This window comes from Barbatula barbatula (assembly GCF_947034865.1).
Source record: "Barbatula barbatula genome assembly, chromosome: 25".
Taxonomy (NCBI): Eukaryota; Metazoa; Chordata; class Actinopteri; order Cypriniformes; family Nemacheilidae; genus Barbatula; species Barbatula barbatula.
The window spans coordinates 9,327,565-9,347,336 of NC_136788.1; the positions used below are offsets into that span (position 1 = coordinate 9,327,565).

General features: G+C 37.7%; 1 protein-coding gene across 3 annotated transcripts in view; it reads left to right on the forward strand.

Annotated features, from left to right (window-relative positions):
- Positions 1 to 2,205: 2,205 nt before the first annotated feature.
- The window catches only part of pot1 (protection of telomeres 1 homolog), a 28,149-nt gene continuing 10,582 nt past the window's right edge, over positions 2,206 to 19,772 (forward strand). For 2 of the 3 annotated variants that reach the window (XR_013786296.1, XM_079450598.1), the window contains exons 1-7: positions 2,210 to 2,265; positions 14,758 to 14,865; positions 14,980 to 15,030; positions 15,610 to 15,715; positions 17,268 to 17,398; positions 17,575 to 17,868; positions 19,156 to 19,311. Coding sequence is in view for 2 of the 3 variants with exons in the window: in XM_079450598.1 (XP_079306724.1) it covers positions 14,839 to 14,865; positions 14,980 to 15,030; positions 15,610 to 15,715; positions 17,268 to 17,398; positions 17,575 to 17,868; positions 19,156 to 19,311 (765 nt within the window). In the remaining variant the exon portion in view is untranslated. Of the gene's footprint in view, positions 2,266 to 14,757; positions 14,866 to 14,979; positions 15,031 to 15,609; positions 15,716 to 17,267; positions 17,399 to 17,574; positions 17,869 to 19,155; positions 19,312 to 19,772 lie in introns of all 3 variants that reach the window. The other variant, XM_079450597.1, reaches the window with a different exon arrangement.

The following is a 19,772-nucleotide window of genomic DNA, read 5'->3' on the forward strand; positions in this document are numbered from 1 at the left end:
CTGAAACTCAAACTGAAAATTCGCACTGTGTTGGTGTTTTTTTAAACATGTGTATAAAAAAGGCCTAGTTGGCGTAAAGGCAATTCTCACAATTCACATCTGTACATTGTGGGTAATGTGACTACACAATAAAAAATAAACAGGAAAAATAAATAAAGAAGCGGTGGGGTGATACATTATTTTCAACTCTAAAGGCTACTGAGAGTTGTAAGATGCTAAAAGCTAGCTAACAGGTAGCTTATGGAATCAAAAGATACAGAGCACATAATAAGAAATGATTAACTTATCTACGTTTGCAGTATATTTAACAAAAACCTTCTAAATATTTGAAATGTTTAATCACTCATTGTTGGGGATTTCATTTTAAGTTTCAAACCATGACAATCAAAGGAAAGGAACATAAACTCAATGATCACACACACCTGGCTGCCCTTAAAGTGGCAACACCTTTGCGTAAACAATTAAGCAGTCAGCGCACATATGTGTGTGTATGTTACAGTTTAGTAAAAAAGGCAGTATTTTACAGCTGAATATTACAGCTGTTCTCTGTAATGTGTTAATATAGTTATTAACTGTATTATATCATCTGAGCTACAGAAATGGACCTCATGTTTCAGTTAAATACTGTTTCCCAATGTTACTGCTAAATACTGACTATTTTAAAGTTATTTACCCTGTAATTTACAGCGAGGTTTAACAGTGTATAATATGAGTACCAAATGTTCCCACAATGTTCTATAATCTCACCTATGTTCAGTATGTGACAGCACCACAACTGTACATCAAGTCTCCAACCTGTAGGCAGACTAACTTTCCTGCTGTCATGAGTTAAACTGTAACATGAGTTTCTAATTTGAAGAGTTTGCAAAGCGTCATCCACGTTCTCTTGTGAATGTCACTGCAAATTGGCAATTTTCAAAAATGTGCATTTCTCATTTAACATACACATGCCTGGTCAAGAAAAGGTGTAAATTATGAACACAACCGAAGCATGAATAATTGATTAATGCTAACATTTATCAAAGTGTCTGATTTACACACTATTTTTGCTTTTTGTTAATTACAGCCTCTTGCCACCGTCAGGAGTCAGTCAAGCATGCAGCCAGGAATCCTTTCGTAGTGTAACACATACTATAGTGTTAGGCAGACCAGACACCTGACCTTCAGTGAGTTTATCGGGTCTGTCATTGATTCTAGATGCACAGTATTAAGCACAGATGGAAGGCAGGTTGTCATTTAATGGCGTCTCAGTTTTTCCGATGCGTGTCGCATTCCAGTTTAAACTTGTGATTACATCAAAGGATGCTATAGCACAAGATTCTCCCCAATAAAGTAGCCTACAATGAAACATGCATAGGCCTCATAATATGGGAAATTTAGACATGCTTTCGGAGTTCTGTCTTTTCAACAAAATGTTGTATATATAGCTGTGTAAAACTAAAGCACAATAAACAAGAACAGTATCTGTGTTCATATGTGTATATTTACAAAAAGATCCATATATACATATCATAGTTATAGCTTTTCTATCCTTTACTTGCTATTTCTGTCAAAACAATAATTTGATGTTTTGTAGGTTACCTTAAGCCAGTGTTTCTAAAAGTGTGGGGCGGGCCCCGCTGTTGGGGAATAGACACATGACAAGTGGGGCGCGACAAATGGGTGGACATCTCTATTAATTACTTTATTATTGACCATACACTCAAAACAAAACAACGTCATTTAAATGTAAGCCTTACTTAAAACAACATCAGATTGCAAATAAATTGCAAGAATGATTTTATGTCAGATGTTTGAGACATGGAATGAAATGAAAACTGGAGATTCGGCACCAGCAGATAATACCAAGACAGACAGTGGACCTAAAGTTGATTAACATTTTGTTTTTGGCTATTGGGGACAGGTGGGGCTCGGACCCCTACCCTACTTTCAAAGCGGGGACTGGCTTGCAAGTTTAAGAAACACTGCCTTAAGCGTTTTTGCTGTTTCATAAGGGCTTTGCTCTTTACACTACGCCACAAAATACAGGTGTTAATCGAAGATTTATTTCTTTATTAATAAAAATCTTTGAAAATTACAATATTTTACAGATCAAACAATAGACCATATAAAGAGAAAGAGAAAGAATAAATCAAGCGAAAGAAAGAGAGAGAGAGAAAAAAGGTGGTAATCTAAGACGTTTGTATGCGCCTGGCCGGTGACGTATATCCGGTGCAGAACGCGCCCGTTCAAACAGCAGCAGAGGAAGTTCAGACAGACCGCTCGGTGAGTTTGATGTCACTGATGCACGCGTGTGTTTATATGAGGCAAAGCTGTCGAACTGCTATAAAATGTACACAAATGCACATCTGTATTCAGAATGAATACGCTGGGCGACTTGCATTAAGCGATTAGCAAGGAAGTTAGCTAGCGAAAGCTACTTTCCTCGGTTGTGCAAGTGTTTCACGCTGTTTACCTTTGTTATTGTATGTTTTACTGCACTGCTGAAGTGAAACATGTGTTGCATGTGTTTAATATCAAGATGGCTGGAAATGCTTTTAGTCAGTTTCACGAATGGTACCGATTAAGATGCAGTATGCTGAAGATTTGACACACGAGCATACATTACATAATATTAAAATGCCCGGAAGTCGTAATATAAGGAGTTAAGACTTTTTGTTGATACATTTCGGCAAAGTGCACGATGCATACGGAGATAAAGTATACGAATTATTCACAATATGGGATTCATGCACACATCACTGCTGCTTATTTTAGGCTCATTTTTACTTATAACACATGGAAGTAAATTAAGGTGATGCAAATTACACCAGAAGTGCGCAAGGTTTGCTTGTACACATATCCTAACGGTATGTAATGCACATGTTTGTGTATATATGTGTATGCAAATTGTATTAAAATAGTTTTACTACATACAGTTAAACTATAGTTTCTGTAGTTAGCCAATGGTAAATGTGTGGTTATGATCATTGTACAAACACTATTATTATACTGAATATATAATATATACTGCAATAATAGTATGTATGTAAGGTGAGCATTGTATCCCATTAGGATAATTGTTTGTCTTCTCTTATGTTTGTTTCATATATATACTGAAATTGGAGGAAGTTTGTTCCTTGAGTTTGTTTATCCACTGTGCTTTAAATTAATAAGGGTCCTTAAGGGTGGTCCTCTAGTCACTGTATCTTATTAACCTTCTTGCTCCCGTTATTGGACACTTTCAGCTCCAGAATACATTATTCAATAATGACATATACTTCTGTGAATAGTGTATTTCCCCAACTGCTTTATTTCAGTATATAAGACCTTGTTGTATTGACTAGGTAAACCACAGTGAAATTGCGTAAGAAATGTAATATCATAGTTTAAAAATCGAGGTAGTGTTCTTTTTCCGTCATGGTAATTTTAATAATTGCGAAATTGTCATGCATCTTTGTTATCAGATGATCAGAAATTGCATTGTCGAATGGAAATTTTTACTTTTGCAATAGTGAAATGTAGGTGTGTCTGTTTGTTCACGCCATTTCAGTAATGGATGTTATATAATTTATATAACAACTTCGATCTTTAGCAAGTCGTTCAATAAGGGGTGGGAATCCATTGGTCCCTCACGATTCGATTCAGAATCGATTCTTAACGTACCAATTATTATACAGAAAACGTCATTACGTCGCATTTGCGCTCAGAGTCTGACTAGTGTTGGCAAATTGGCACTTTTGCTTCTAGTCTTTGAACCGGCTGTTAGGACTCTGTCCTTCCTGTCTCGAGCTTTCTAGCTCCCTGGGCAGAGTCATGACATTGCCACGTCTTTCGGGTTTCTGTTGTGTTATGTGTGGAGACATGTGGCTTTATGTTGTTACTTAATGCCACGTGTCTTCCTGTTATGTCTCTCAGCCCCACCCTCCTATCTCCTGTAATTTTATTAGGGTTTCATTCCCATCGTCTGTTTTGTAATTCACCTCGTTAGGGTTTCATTCCCATCAGCTGTCACCACTCTCCCCATGTAATCACTCCTTGTTAGTGTTTCCCTTTATATGGTCTCAGTTTCTCTCTGTTCAGTGTTGGTGCATTGTCTTTGTCTTTGTCTTATATTGATTGTCTAATGTCACTGGATGTCTTGCTGTTCGTTGGACTTTGTGTTTTGGATTTCCTGGTCTAGTTTGTAGACATTATTTCATTTTCTAATACCCTTGTTTTGGCCCCCTCGTGGGAAGTGTTTGTTTGCCTTTGTTTTTTCGTTCGTGTTTTCCCCATTGTGGAGGTTTTATTTAATAAAAGTTTTACGTTAACCTTTTGTCTGCCTGCATCTGGGTTCTGTCCAAACCATTTCGTGACACCGGCATTTTAATACAACTGAGTGTCCAATAAAGCCATTCTCATTGACATTTTCTATTGTCAGACATTAAAACGAGTGTATAATAGTAAATAATGCATTAGTGCCACATATTAAACGGCAGTCACTTTCACGAATTGACACATTCTCTGACAAAGTTATCATGCACATTAGAGAGGAGATTTTGGCAATATTACTATATTCGTCTCATGCAGTGTGTGTGAGCTGGCTGAAAAACTGTGCATATTTACAGAAGTATGATCATGTTCTGAAGTCTAAACAGTGACAGGTTTTGGGAAACGCTATATTGCACTCATTGACATATCAGCTGCAGTATGGTCAATTGGACGCACTGTTTTTCGCTGCCGCTCACTGCACAGAGTAGAAAGACCATCTTGAAATGTATTTAATTTATATTGAAGTTCAGTACAACGGGGCTGAATGGTTTTCTCTTTCTCTACTGTCGTGTATGATCCGCCGTAACTCCGTGTGAGGTGTGCGCTCTCTAACTGGACCGGGTGCTGCACCTCTCTCGCTGTTGACCTTTTGTGTCCCGATTAAATCACTTTATTATATTTACTTATAACATTTAAAATAGATTTTTGTCATTTGTGAATCGATTTGAATCGCTAGAAGACTGAATCGTGGTTCATTTGTGAATAATCCCACCCCTACATTCAATCTTTTAACGTACAGTACGACTCATTTCATCACTTCTCAAATTGGTACAGCGAAGGTTTCTTTTGACTGACTTTGTTGCATTTCACGTTATGCAGCAACTCATGTTAGCGAATTAACATTGGCATATAAAAACGTTTGTGCTTGCCTTTGTAATGAGTTCGGGGTAGACTCGCCAGCAGTTTAAGGTTTGCTGTGTTTTACTGGCGATTCGAATGAAAATAAAACGCTTTGTAAACTACATGGAGACACAGATTATGTGTCTTGTGCATATGGAAGATAAGCACATGTGATGCGCTGGTGCAGAGTTGGTATCGTCTTGAGCGCTCAACAAATAGAATTCAAAGAACATCATATCGTAAAATATCCCCATCTCTCTACGATGGGCAATCATAACTACGAAGTATCGTTACACCCTATTTGAAACTGATAGGTGCCATGGTCCCAGTGCCAAAAGCGGTAAGTCAAACTAAGTCATATGTCTGTGTTTTGTTGGCAATTGGCGCGTACATGCATAATTGTGTGCTCATGCTGAAGTTCGTCCCACTGCCAGCCTCCAGCACTTTGTGTTTTTCCTGAAATAATCGTACAGCTTTATCTATCTTTTGTAAATGTGATCAAACTAAACACTCTTTGAAGATTCGACGTATGCAATACTACTGTATAGGTACTCAAGATTAATATGAGATTGGCAGAAACTGAGTGTAAAACTGATCTTTAATGTCGTCCAGCAAGCATTCACAGACCATTAAGAATAATTCAAATTGCATTTTGCACATCATTTACATTTTACATGCTCTTTGAGTCCAAACATTTCTCGTTTTGGAAAAGGAAAAATTCATTGCCTGGGTTAATTCGGTCTTGTTTGGAATTGAGAAATCCCTTCAGGAACAAGTTTGACACACCACGTGTAGATCTTCCTTTCTTTTCCTGAATTCCGTTTTAACAGTAAAGCCTAATTTGCTTTGTGTAGGCTTAGTTCCGTTCCACTTTGGAGGTTTCAGTTTCCTTGTTTGGAGTGCCCGGGAGAAATGCGTAGGAATATTCATAAGCAGTAACAACATTACACCACGGTTCAACCTCATGCCCTGTGTAATGATGTCTACCGTGCGTGGTCGGGGCGAAAAGATCAAAATGTGCAAGTTATATGCCAAGACACCCCTCCTCTTCTTTTTGTTTATTCGGTTTGAAATCATAAAGCATCAAAAAATAACATACTGTAAGTTTAGTCACCATAAATTATCACATCTTTTCAAAAATTAAGGTGAGAACATGCATAAGTGTTAATTGCGATCACACTTGAAGTTAAGTTTGCTAATATGAAAGCTTACCGAACCCGATACTATCTGAAGGAAGTGGTCTGAGTTCGGTTGCTCTCGAAGTATGGCTCGGTTCGCATGAATATGAAAGCAACACGGACCGCTGTATGCACTTGATGTGGAAGTAAAGTGACCTGCGCATGGGTTTAAGGTGATTACGATGTATTTCCTTACATAAAACACATGTAAGAGATGATATTGGTGATTTACCTGGGATTCGAGTAAGACTGAGCCTGCATCATATTTCTGCGTTGCGAGGGGAATCAGAGCGGCAGGTCAATGGTAATCCACTGCTTCCTCAAAATAGTCTGTTCGCAAGCAGCAGAAACCTGTCCGCACATACAGTAAACCCAAATTAAGAGTGAGCTAAAAATACATGTTGGTGTGTACAATCTATGGTATTCTGGTATGTTCATCACATTCAAGCTTTCCTGTAGCTCAGTGGTAAGAGCATTGCGTTAACAACGTTAGGTTGTGGGTTCGATCTCAGGGGATTGCAGATACCTATGGAATAATGTATAGGATAATGCAATGTAAGTCGCTTTGGATAAAAGCGTCTGCCAAATGCCTAAATGTAAATGTAAATCACATTATAGTGATAACTCGCAATAGTTAGCTGTATCGATAGTTTTGCACAGCCCTACTAAGAATGATGGTCGAGTAGATTTCATCTAGATAAGAAATCCACCACGTTTTACAGTAAATTTTAAGAAATTACAATGTGATTTTTCTTTTACTTTTTTGTTAACAGAGGAATTGGGGAAGCTCATTCCGGTTCATTTCCTTTACCGAAAACATTACGATAAGATTTTAATATTAGATTGTAATTAAATAAATATACATGCTTCGTCTCATTTCAAAGGCTGCGTCCTCCGGAGGTTGCGTTTGTCGGCCTCATAAGCCTTCACATTCAACATCCCGAGGGAGGCAGACTTCGAAATGAGACACAGCTACAGTTGACGAGGGTCTGTGACATGGTGGACGAACCTTCGGCGTTGTGGAGAAAAACTAAAATAATATAAATCCAAAGCATAAAATATAAAGGCAAGAAAATAACTAAATAATTAGCCAATTTTGACAAAACGAAAAACATAGAAGACCTGGCAAATTTATTTCCGTCAGAAAGTTTTTTCATCAAATAAAAGTTGCAGGCCTACCTCAATCCGAAGATTGGAGTTTTTATTTAATAAACTAACATGTTTACGTATTGTGGGGACAGTCTGGAGCCTGTTGACAGTTAGACCCGCAGCAGAAAACACCCTTTCAGATGGCAGGAATGTAGAGATAACGCCTCTGTAAGCGCGTTTCATTTGCTTTTCACCAGCCATGATTAATATCCAAAAAGGGCACTTTGCCACATAAATGTGTCTTAGCTAAACAGATATAAATCCGATTTGCTATACCTGAGTAAATAAATACATTATTTATTACCTATTCATATTTCACATTTGTATTTTACGTTACGTCTCAAAGAAAGCAGGGAATCCACAGATCGAGCTGTTTGATTGCTAATTCATATTTAAAAAATATGATTAATATGATTTAACTTAAAAAACAAACATACCTTTTAAATCGTTTAACTGAAAGTATTAATCGGTCAATTTTTACTATCGGTTAAACGGTCTATTTGATCATCCATAATAGGAATGAATTATTTATGTATTTTCTTGCTTTTTCTTATTACTGAAACACGTCCCGTTTTTTATTTATTTAAAATAAATCGGGAATTATAATGTTAACAGAGTCAAATTAAAACATCCTGAAAAGCAATTGGATTTTCTACTATAGGGCTGCACAATTAATCTAAAAACTAATCGGGATTACAATTACGGGTAAAATTCATTACATAATCGCCAAAAGCCTCAATTACAGCCTTCATTTCTGCGCGTTTCGGCTGTGTGTTTTGGCATGGAGGACAGTGGCAAGACTTTAACAGAGACTTTAAAATGAAGTGTCCTTCATTGTTTAGAAATAGAAAAAGATCCGTCCATGATATTCTCATCCTCTGTAAAAAAAAAGACTGTTTATTACACTCAAAGACATTTACTCGAGTTTGAATTCATGCGAAGAAACACACCCACCGGTGCCTTTCAAGTAACCGCAACTGGATTGACATATTACTTTATACTTTCTAGTTAAAAGCTTATTTTTTCTTGTCATGCTGTGTACGTGACTCATTTTCATTTTCATTACCCACACAGGTGGTTTTCTGCATTAAAAAATTATACTTAAATAGATTCATTCATTCATGTCTGAAGACTTGAAACTTGCTTTGTCATCATGGCATTTTAGCAATACATGCTAAGGGATTGACAGATTGTAAATGGTTACGGTTTGTTTGTAAAGAAACATAAAAAATTGCTTGTAAAAATCTAACATAGTCATCCAGTTATAACTAACTAAGACCAACTCTTCAATAATGAAGTTTTGCTAAAAGTGTTGACGTTAACTTGACAGTTAGTCTTCTCACTTCACTTCATCTCTCCTCACATCTCTGTATTTGTATCTATTGGTTTTAATTCACCGGAGATTGAACTTTCTCTTTTTCTGTATGTGCAACAGATGTTTTTACGAGAGGTCGAACCCCCACAACACTCATGTGCGCCAAAGTCAAGAAGGTTTACAAAAAACACCCTCCCTCAGTATAACGCTCTACCAGATGTTCAGACCTCAAAGAGGTGCGCACATTAGGAGGAACGTCTATTTGCTTCATGACTAGTTGAGAGATTGAGCCATCGCACATCGTTCAAAACTACTTGAGGTCTTATTTCCGCTTACGGTTCTGCATTCAACATTCGAAGGCAAGCTACACCGGTGGTCCTTTTCAGAATGAATTAGCATGATTCATTCACGTCATTGCTTTTAGAAATGGCAAGATGGTTCAGGTAGTCGCATGCACACACAATTTTTCATTCTTAATTAGGGAGTCGCGTGAAGAGTCTATTTTTGTGGATCGGTGCCACGTGGGCTTTATCGCGTGAAGAGGTTCTGTCATGGTATGTTGCTTTGGTCTCGCTAGCGCTGCGATTAAGTGCTTTTGACACATTCAGATATTCTTTGCGTGAGTGCAATATTGTTGTTGGCAATATGTTAGTATTGTTGTTATTGTTGCCTGTGTGGGCAAAATTCCTGTTCACAAGGTTAACCATTCTTCTGACCTTGACACCAAGGTCCCTTCTCACCTTCATTGTGTGTCACTCACAAGCCTTAGAGTGAATTCTGACCCCTAAGACCGATGTGTTAAGGTTTGATGCATTCATTGGTTTCTATTCTGAGAACAACCAACCGCTCAGGACCTTTAGTCTTTGCCTATTGACAGCATCCATAAGAAACATCAAACATCATTTGAACCTTATACACTGAATACAATACAGATGTTAGTGTTACTAATGAGAGTTAGATTTTTGCACCAAAAGGCCTTTTTAAGGCTTTCCACAAGAAATCCCTGCTTTAGAAACTAGACAACATTTGTGAACACCAGTAGTTGTGAACGATAATGTACAATAAGCCAGCGAGTGGAGGGGTCTTGAGTCGACCTTAAGGGGTTTATTTTGTAATAAAGACCCTGCTGCATGTACCTCATCCTTGCCAAATAAATAAATAGAGACATGCAATGCTGAAGTTAATGCATGTGTGTGGCGCACACATAGCTTATACGACGATAAAGCAGCTCAGTGGTTCATGAGAGGAACTACTTAGCTCATGCGAGTTATCTTCTTTAAATAGGCTTGGTTAGATCACAAATGTCCTAGTCTTTGCTGCGTGGCACAGAAATGCTTGAAGCCAAGATCAGAGGTGAGTCTAGCAATTTGAATTTAAATTCAAAGACTAAGATCCCGAGCAAGCCGGCGACGCATTGAAAAGATCTGTTTTGTCAGCAGAGACACGCTGTCTATCCCGCATCTTGTTTAAAGCGGCTCTGGTGCTCAGGGATTTAAAAGATTTGTAAGAACAGGCGTCCAGGTTGCTTTGTTTTATTAAAACGTTCCATTAAAATAGCGAAAATGCCGCCACTACCTTGAAATGAAAGATGTGCCATGCTGAGCGGCACTAAACTTTTGCTGTTGCATTTTTCTGCTTTGCACAAAGGAAGTCCCCCTTTCCGAGCGTTGCTGAACAGATATCAGTCAACGTCATTCTCTTCAGCACCCTGGCAAAGGACTTCACCAGTCTGTCAGACCAGGGTTAGACATCGCCAAGACATTCAGATGTTTGCATGAATATTTGGGAAATTGTACTTTTTGTTCTAAAATATACAGAAAAACTTTTTTACTAGTAGGGATCTTTCAAATTTAATGAACTAGTGATTTTGGGTAGAAGTCGATTTAAGTAATATGACTCAATTTAACAACGTTTTAATCATCGACATTGACAGAATTTTCCGTCATAGGCCTTCTTCCTGGAAACTTGTGCGCTCATGCGGTATAGCATTAGTTAGTTAAAGCTTCTTTAGGCAGAATGATATCAGGCACTGTGGCCTTCACAATTCCTCTCAAAATATGCAAAGTTCTTTGAAGGGGTGTCCCGACTAAGGATTTACATAGTCGAATCAGAATTGTCACATCTTGCCTACAGTCGACTGATAGTCGAATCAGACTTGTGTGTGTTTGTGTGTGTGTGCACGCGCTTTGGGGAAGACACCAGGTGGTTAAAGGTAATGCGCAAAAAACAATCAAACATTAATTTACAAAATTTGTTTAGAACAAAATATAATTTTATGATGAATACAAATAAGAAAAACGAAATAAGACAGAATCTATTCACAAAATAAATGTGTTTAGGCAAAATGTCTGAAGTGCAGGGGAACATCATTTTCCAAACAGAAGCCACAAATTGTCAAATTAATGGACATTTTCCTTAAACATTACATAAACATGCTGTGCCAAACAATACTAGACCAGATCTCGCCTAAAAACTATTTTTAAAACTACTCGATAATAATGAATAATATTTTACAAATGGGAAAACAGCGAGTTCATTACCAATGAACTACCAATAAAGTTACTTTATTTACCGCATGTAAAGCAAAAAAAGCTAAATGCGGTTATTTTGTCGATGGCATACGTCATTAAGGTCGTCTCATTTCATTTAACAAACATTACTACAACAGCATGCAATCTTTACAAGAGCAGCATGGGGCGCAAAGAATGATGATCTGGCGGATCGTTTTCCGGATTGTTTTTTTACTATGTATTTCTCTTTAGACGCAGAAGTTTTGTTCTTACCTTGAAATGTAACTGTTGCTTTTCTAAAATAAGAAACCACATTGACACATGCGCCCGACAAATGCGACCTCCGGTCTACGCAGCCAGTTACAAATCCTGGCCAGGGCACGTCTGGAAAAAATGTATGGTCACCCTAAGCTAACATGTTATTGTTTTTTACATTTGGTCTCAGTCTGAAGTGGGGTACAAAGATGCACACAAAACACGAATTATCTTGAAATTATCTTTAAATGTTTCGAAAAAAACTAAATAAAAAATTTGAGAGATGTTAAAAAAGGAAAAATGGATTTAGAATAAAATGTTTTTGTTTGTTTGAAAGCAGATACAGTCTTTTTTTAATATGATTTATTGTATTTTCATATATTCTGACCAATTAAAATTTTGGAATTGAAAATGATCAGAAGTGCCGCTTTGGTTGGCTCTATATCGCCACCACTGTTAAAAAATGAAATAACAGGATACTTTTCGTATTTATCTACATTTACATTACATTTAGTCATTTCGCAGACACTTTTATCCAAAGCGACTTACGAAGAGTTCAGGGAGCAATAAGAGATATGTCATAAAAGAGCTAGACCACCTGTTTAGAGAAGAGAGAGAGGGTTAGTGTACTTATTATTATTTTTTCATTTGTCTATCAAGTATTCACAGAAGAGATGGGTTTTAAGTATTTTTTTGAAGGTTGTGAGAGATGTGGTTGACCGGACCGTGTTAGGAAGAATGTTCCTAATGTTCCAATGAGTTGTTTAAGTGGGATTACTTAAAAAATTTTACCCAACAGTTCCATTTATTCATCATTTTTACAGTTTTAGAACACTGCTTTTATGTACTTGCTTAATTGCTGGATAGATCAATTTTTGTTTAATAGAAAAAAAAAAAACGTGACGGATTGCAGCTCTTCGTTCATCAGTGCCAAATATTTCTGTAATACTAGTTGGCTGATTTTAAAAGCAGACCTTCTGAAGTATAAGTCCTGGTTGCATAGTCAGTATTTTACTGCCCTTCTCCTCCAGAATCACAATGGTCACAGCACCGTTCGGCTTTTCTACCCACAGACAATGGCTTTGTGTGAGAAAATCGTCCTTGAGGTACGTGACTTCAGTCAAAAGCAGCAGTTTATGCTCTCATATGGTGCAGAGAAAGAGACTTTCTCCCCAAGGGATCCTCTTTTCTGTCATCTGTTGCATTCTCCCATCGACACTCATATTTCCAGTAATGCACTAGGCTGTGGCTTTGAGTCTTTGTGTTCTTTGAATTGGAGGTCAAGAATGATGCGGCCCTAAAAGTCGACATGAACGTTTCGCAGTGCAGCGACAACAAAGTGCAGCATATCAAAGGACTTTGTGGCAAACAACCTTCACTATTCGTTTTTGTTGCCAGCAACATTTTGGAGGAGTGATGATAAAACTGTCATTTGGCTCGTGTAACATTGTTTCTTATAACAGTGACGCGAGATAAAGCTTTGAATTGATGAGCTATCACGATACTTTGCAGTGGCTGTATAACGGTGGAGCTAAATGTTATCTTTTTGATCTTTGAATATCTGTGAGCAAGGTTTAATCTTGTGAAGTCGTCCGAAGGTACTACAGCCCAACAAGACGTCTGAAAATAATTGCGAAGCTTAAGTTGTTTAGTGATAAAGGGGCAAGAGGGAACGAGCGATGCCGTTTTTTTATTACATGTCGGCAGTGTGTGGAGCATTTTAAAGTGTCAGAAAAAGTCGGAGTAAATTTCTGAATGAAAGTGTCTTTACAATTCGGTATTTTTGTAGGCTACTTCAGATCGGAGCGGTCGGTCCGACAGTAGCCCCACAACTTGCAACATCCTTTGACATCATACAGTGGTTGCATGCACACGGTTACCTTGTCAAAGTATGTTCTGTGCATCCTGGCCACGAGTGCACCTTTTGAGAGAACATTCAGATTTTGTGAATAATAATATAATATATTATAATAATCCAACACAGGGGCGTCGCTAGCCCCCTTTTACTGGGGTGCGTGATTTCAAGTTGAAGTTTTAACAATTTTGTTTATAAAACAGATGTAATGTAATAACCTAATTCACGCTTGTAAAAGCAATGCAGTTGCGCATTTTAACCTTTCGTGCATAAAACCATGTCCGCCCACGTCTGTGTGTTTCCTTCCAACAACTGCACCACACAGCTGCGACTGAGGTAGGCTATGTAAACATGACGAAATGAAAGTTTCTTAATAATATCAATCATCATATTTGACTCGATCATTAATAGCCCCTGTAGATGGACATCAGAATTTGTTTGTGCAAAGCAGGGAAGAGATGATGAGTTTGAGGAAGATAAGACTTGATAAACTACTGTACTTCCCCAGCCAGTCAGGTCTCAGACATTAACTTTGGAGAAAATTGTCTCAGGAAAACCTTTGTGAAAAACATCAGCGTTCTGTACTTTCAGAAACTAAATTTAAATTTAAAGTACTAGCTAGTTTAGGACATTACTTAAAAAGTTGTCAGTATGCCTGAGATAACTATGTGCTATTAAAGGCATGTAAACAAATTGACCAACTTTGTTTGGACTTTGCAGTTCAACCAGAAAATTATGTTGTTGTTATTTTAAATAAAATATGTTATTTGTATTAGTTGGAGCCATAAAACGACTGGGTTCTTGAAATATTGTTATTGTAGATTTTTGGAAAGATGTAATAATTCATTGTTATCACTGTGTAATGAATGCAGATGTGCAAGAAAGACAAATTGTTGCACTGTAGGAATAGTGGTTTAAGCAAGGGAAGTTTGTATAGTGCCTTGTTGCGCACACATTGCACACAGCAGGTTTTTAAGACAAACATTTCATTTTTATTCGGGTTTGTCAAAGAATTTTCATTTCGGTGCATCCCTAGTTGTTTGACTGGTTAGTTTGTCATTAATTGTCAACTCATGGTCATTAATTGTTAGTGAATGTTTGCTATAGCATCACTTACGCACCCTCATTTCATTCCAAACCTGTATGACTTGCTTTCTTCTGTAGAACACAAAATAAGAGATTTTTAAGGAACATTAGAAACTAAAAAATATTGAATCCAATTGACTTTCATTGTACGAATTCAAAACCTTTCACAAAATGTCGTCTTTTTTGTGTTCTTTTGTGTACGGGCTAGCAAACTTTTTCTTCACAAAATTTTAAGATGATTTGTAATTGGTGGCTTTTTAAAAATCATCTCTTTAGGATGTTGTCCTATTGGCTGGCTTTACCGTCAGGAAATCTCCATCTTTCGTAAGAGACAAGGTACATCCATGTCACAAGGAGATGGATGGTGATGACGCCAGTGTTTTTGTAAGTTTCGACTACTTCAGAATCCTCACAACCCGCTTCTTGAGCTTAGAATAAATACAAAATATATTTTTGTAAAGTCTGTTTTTCATTCATTTGTTTAATGTCTGTTTAAAGGTGTGTCCCTTTGCCGCCCCCTCCCGGGCCCCCCCTGCTGTCAGATCAGAGGTGCAGTATGTGATACTTCTGTATAGATATCAGGGACACCTCCCCCTTTTTTCTTAACAAAAATACGCGCCGTTTATCCCTCAGAGATCAAGGAGATTGTTCATCTAAATTGGCTTTCGTCTGTTGGCTTTTGTATGCACATCTCTCTCTGATTGTTTGATCAGTTGTTCCTGCATTTGAGCACAGGGACTTTCTTAATTTGCTATCCAGATCAAGCGATTCAGGGCTAAATGCCCCAGACACATTTAATACAGTCTAAATAAAGAAGAGTCTGGATCCAAGTGTTCCTTTATTTGAAAGTATTGAATTTTGAGATTAGGGTTGGAAACATACTTTACACAAGTATGTAATTGCTAGCACACAATTTCGCTAAATATACTCCATGTGCGGCCAAACCTCAGTTTAACATTGCGTTTTCATTGCCTTCTAAGACATTTCAAGCTTGGGTATCAATCATAGCGACAATTCTGGTTAAATTTAGCAATTGTTTAAATATTTGACCACAGTGGTCTTCACAGAATTGTGTTGATGTATGTTTCAGGCCACTGCAATGTGAGTGTTTCTGCTTGCTTTGTGTAGGCCAAATACACGTATACTCCTCTAAATGCATTGAAGCCCATGACGGTGGTGAACGTCTACGGTGTGGTGACCTTCTTCAAACCGCCTTTCCCTTCTAAAGGCTCAGGTCAGTGAATCCCCCACATCCCAACGAGGCCGTAATAGGTTCTCCCATTGTTATCTGAGCCCTCCTGAGAGTAGGGCCAGACGAAAGATTACTTTCTAAATGACTTTTCAGAGCCACCTTTGAAATGACTGTCAAAAATGATAATGGGTCTCTGAATATGTTGAACTTTGCTTTCGGTATGACACGAGAGAGATGTTTCAGAGGAACATGCATGAAGGTTTTTTGTTTGGTTTGTAAGTGGTCATTTTAGCTTTTTTTAAGAACGTAACATCATGGGTGAAACTTAGACAAAAAGCCTTGACTTGTAGCATTTTACAGTGTGCTATTTTCAGCTCTTCTCTAAAATTTGCTTTTGTATTAACACTTTACAGTAAGGTTGTGTTTGTTGACAGTAGCTAATGCGTTAGCTATTATGAACTAGCGATGAATGAACAATACTTCTATAGCATTTAATCATCAAATTCATCCTGTTAACATTAGTCAGTGCACAATGTACTAACATGAACAACTGTATTGGAATTAACTAACATGAACAAAGAACATATATCGCTCATTGCTTGTTCATGTTAGCTAATGCATTTACTAACGTTAACAAATACAACCTTATTGTAAAGGGTTACGGCTTTTGTTGAATGATAAATAGTGAAGTTTGCACTGTGCAGGGTAAGCACATGATTGTTGATACTATCAAGTCGTAAGATGCTTCTCAAGGGACGTAAGATGCTTAAGTTGACACAAACCAATTACAAGATTAGCGCTCTCTCATGGGTCAGTTCATAGAAAGCACATTCAGTTCACTGGTAATGGGTTGGATTGTGACATGTAACGTTCGGTTGAATGCGAACAGTCAAACACACTCAGTGTGCTGGTTGATGTATCCGTGTTTTGATATGTGGAGAAAATATAAAGATAGATCTCTGCAAAGAATCAATAACTGTCCAGTAGTTTAAATTTAAAGAGACACTTCACCCAAAAAATTAAATTCTGTCTTCATTTGCTCACCTTCAAGTTGTTCCAAATCCTAATGTCTTTGTTCTGATGAACACAGAGAAAGATATTTGGAAGAATGCTTATAACCAAACAGATTTTGCCCCCGATTGTCTCCCATAGCTACATTCTTAGAAACGTCTTCTTTTGTGTTAAACAAAACAAAACAAGAAATGATAAAGTAATTTTTCATTCTATGGGAGTCAATAATGGGGGGCAATATCTGTTTGGTTATAACCATTTTTCCAAATATCTTTATTTGTGTTTTACATAAATATATTTTACAAATTTGGAACAATTCGAAGGCGAGTAAATGGAAAACAGAATTTTCATTTTTGGGTAAAGTTTCCCTTTAATACAACAAATATACAATAAAATAGTAACATTATTTCACATAATATAAATGAAACAAAATATTTTTATATTATAACCAAAAACAGACCGGAAGTTAACTTCGGGCCAGCGTGTTCGTCCAATGAAACCATCGATAGTGTTAATTTTATTTTATAGTTTTTATTGACCATACAAGCAGAATTATTTAAAATTTACTAGTTTTTGTCTTCAGATTACTCGTCCATGATGAAGATCACAGACCAATCTGATGTCAAAGTGTGCTGCAATATCTTCGCTAAAAACCTGGAGGATCATCCCGTCATCTTCAAAGTCGGAGACATTATTCGACTCCACAGATTTAAGGTGAGGAGATCTATTACACCTGTTTAGCAATATTCACAACATTACAGTTAACCCTGAGCAGCGTGTCTGCCAAAAGTAATCTAGTCTCAGAAAGCATACTGGACAGTGTCAACACTGTCTAATTTAAAATCAAACTATTAGGGCTATAATATGCGTCTTTTGTCATATTCTCTCAGACAGATCTGTACAAAGACTCCATGATGCTGATAACCTGCCGTGGTTGGTCCGCCGTCACATTCGATGGAATTATCGACAGCTCCGTGGTGCCTCGTTCCACCAGCAAATCCTTTCACTTTGTGGAATCTGATAAACGTAAAGTGCAGGAGCTTCGCCAGTGGGCGGCCGACCAGTCCGTGTTTTCCAGTGATCCCACTGTCCCTCTCTCTTCGGTACAGCCGTGTATGTACTTCAATCTGACCGGCCAGCTGCTGGCAAAGGCAGTCATGGATAGCAGTTGCATCCTGCTGAAGGTGCTTTCAAAAGTTAAACTAACCTTAAAGAGTTCCCCCAAAACTTTTTCCAAATCTTTAAAAATGTCTTTGTTCTGATGAACACAGAGAAAGATATTTGGAAGAATGCCTGTAACCGAACAGTTCTTGGCCACCATTGACTACCATCATTGGAAAAATACTTTATACATTTCTTTGAAGATATTTTGAAGAATTTAGGAGAGCAAATAGTTCTGGGGCACTTTGACCATCATTGTCATTTTTCCTGCTATGATAGGCAATGGTGAGTCTTTATCGGTGTTCATCAGAACAGATAAATGTATAGATTTGTTACAACTCGAGAGAAGCGTTAGGTACCGAAACATATATCTGGTTTGTAACTGGACCGAATTGAAGCGCAGATTTCGCCGCCACTTAAATGCTGTCTGAGGTCTGTATTGATGATAGTGAAAGACAGTTTTAGTGCTCTTCCTCCTTGTTCAGCATTCATCCCCGGGCTCAGTCTTTAACTTCAACTGCAGCATAAGGCAAATAACTTAACATAAAGTGAAACTAACTTTAATTTGACATGCACGTGGCGCGTCTGCAATGCAAGCAATCACAATAAAACTGTTGCGCGTGTTTAAAATCAATGAAGCGTGTGATGCGTGCCGTGGGGCTTGTTCTTAACACAGTAACGCATTTGGCAAGAAAGACAAAGCGCTAAAACCTTATAGACCGGTCAGTCTGATCTCTAGACATCAGTCTGTCAAGCTTTTTACTCGGACTGCATGTTAAGGCATATAATTATACTTCTTCATTATACATAATGTCTGTTTTTTTTAAATAATGCACATATAATGTAGCCTAGAAGGCTCTCTGTAAATGGACATGATCCGTTGATACATTTAACGCTTTTTTTGCTGGAGGGTAAACAATATTACATATTTCAATGTTAGTTTCCCTGCTTATTTTACATTCAACTATAATTGTGATTTTGGTTTGAAATCGTTTCTAATTATTTAATGTTTTTTAATTGAATATATTGTTCTTTCATATCATCCACCTGTGTTTTGTGGCTCTCTTTTAAAACTATCAATTTAGGCACCGTGATTTAGGCACCGTTTAAGCATCCGTACAGTTTTTAAAGTATCGATTTGACACCGGTATCAAAACAAAAACCCATACCCAACGCTTCTCGAGGCTGAGTAAATGAAGACGGGATTTTCTTTTTTGGGAGAACTGTCCCTTTTATACAACTGTTGCTATTAAATGTAGAACAAAATCCAGTACTATTATAGTCAACTTTTGATTGTCTGCTGTTATCAGGTGTGGGACGGGACCAAGTGTCAACATCCTCTGTTAAAGGTGGCTGTCCCAACCGACTCGGTAGAAGGAGAATCAACCGTCGCCAAAGACAGGATGAACTTGACAGCAAATGTTCTGGTGTACGATAATCACATTGAGGTTGCTCGAAGCTTGAAGGTGAGATTTGCACTAGGCCTTGTTGTGACTCTATTAATGCAAGATTATGAATGTTACCCATTGATACAAATTAAAATAATTTTCATGGCCAAATGTCAACCAATGAGAAACCTGTCCTGTACAGAAGCAGTGACCTCTTTTTATATACCTTTTGAAGCTATGAACATCATCTGCTATCATTACCTTTTGCTCAAGTTTGTACTGTCGCTACCTGTAAGCACCATCCTGTGCAGGAGACCCACGCACCCAACCCAGCACCATTAATGATGAATAAGGTGCGGGGTGAGATTCTCGTGGGCACATCCTGTACCTGTTCATTTGCGAGGCGTTCTCTTCCCCCCTGTCTTCTGATTTTGTTTGCTGTTTGAACTTTAAAACCTCCCCTGCCTGTTTTTCCACTCGATAAAACCCCACAAAAACGTCTCCAGAAGATGGTCTTATAACGAGTGAAATAAATAATC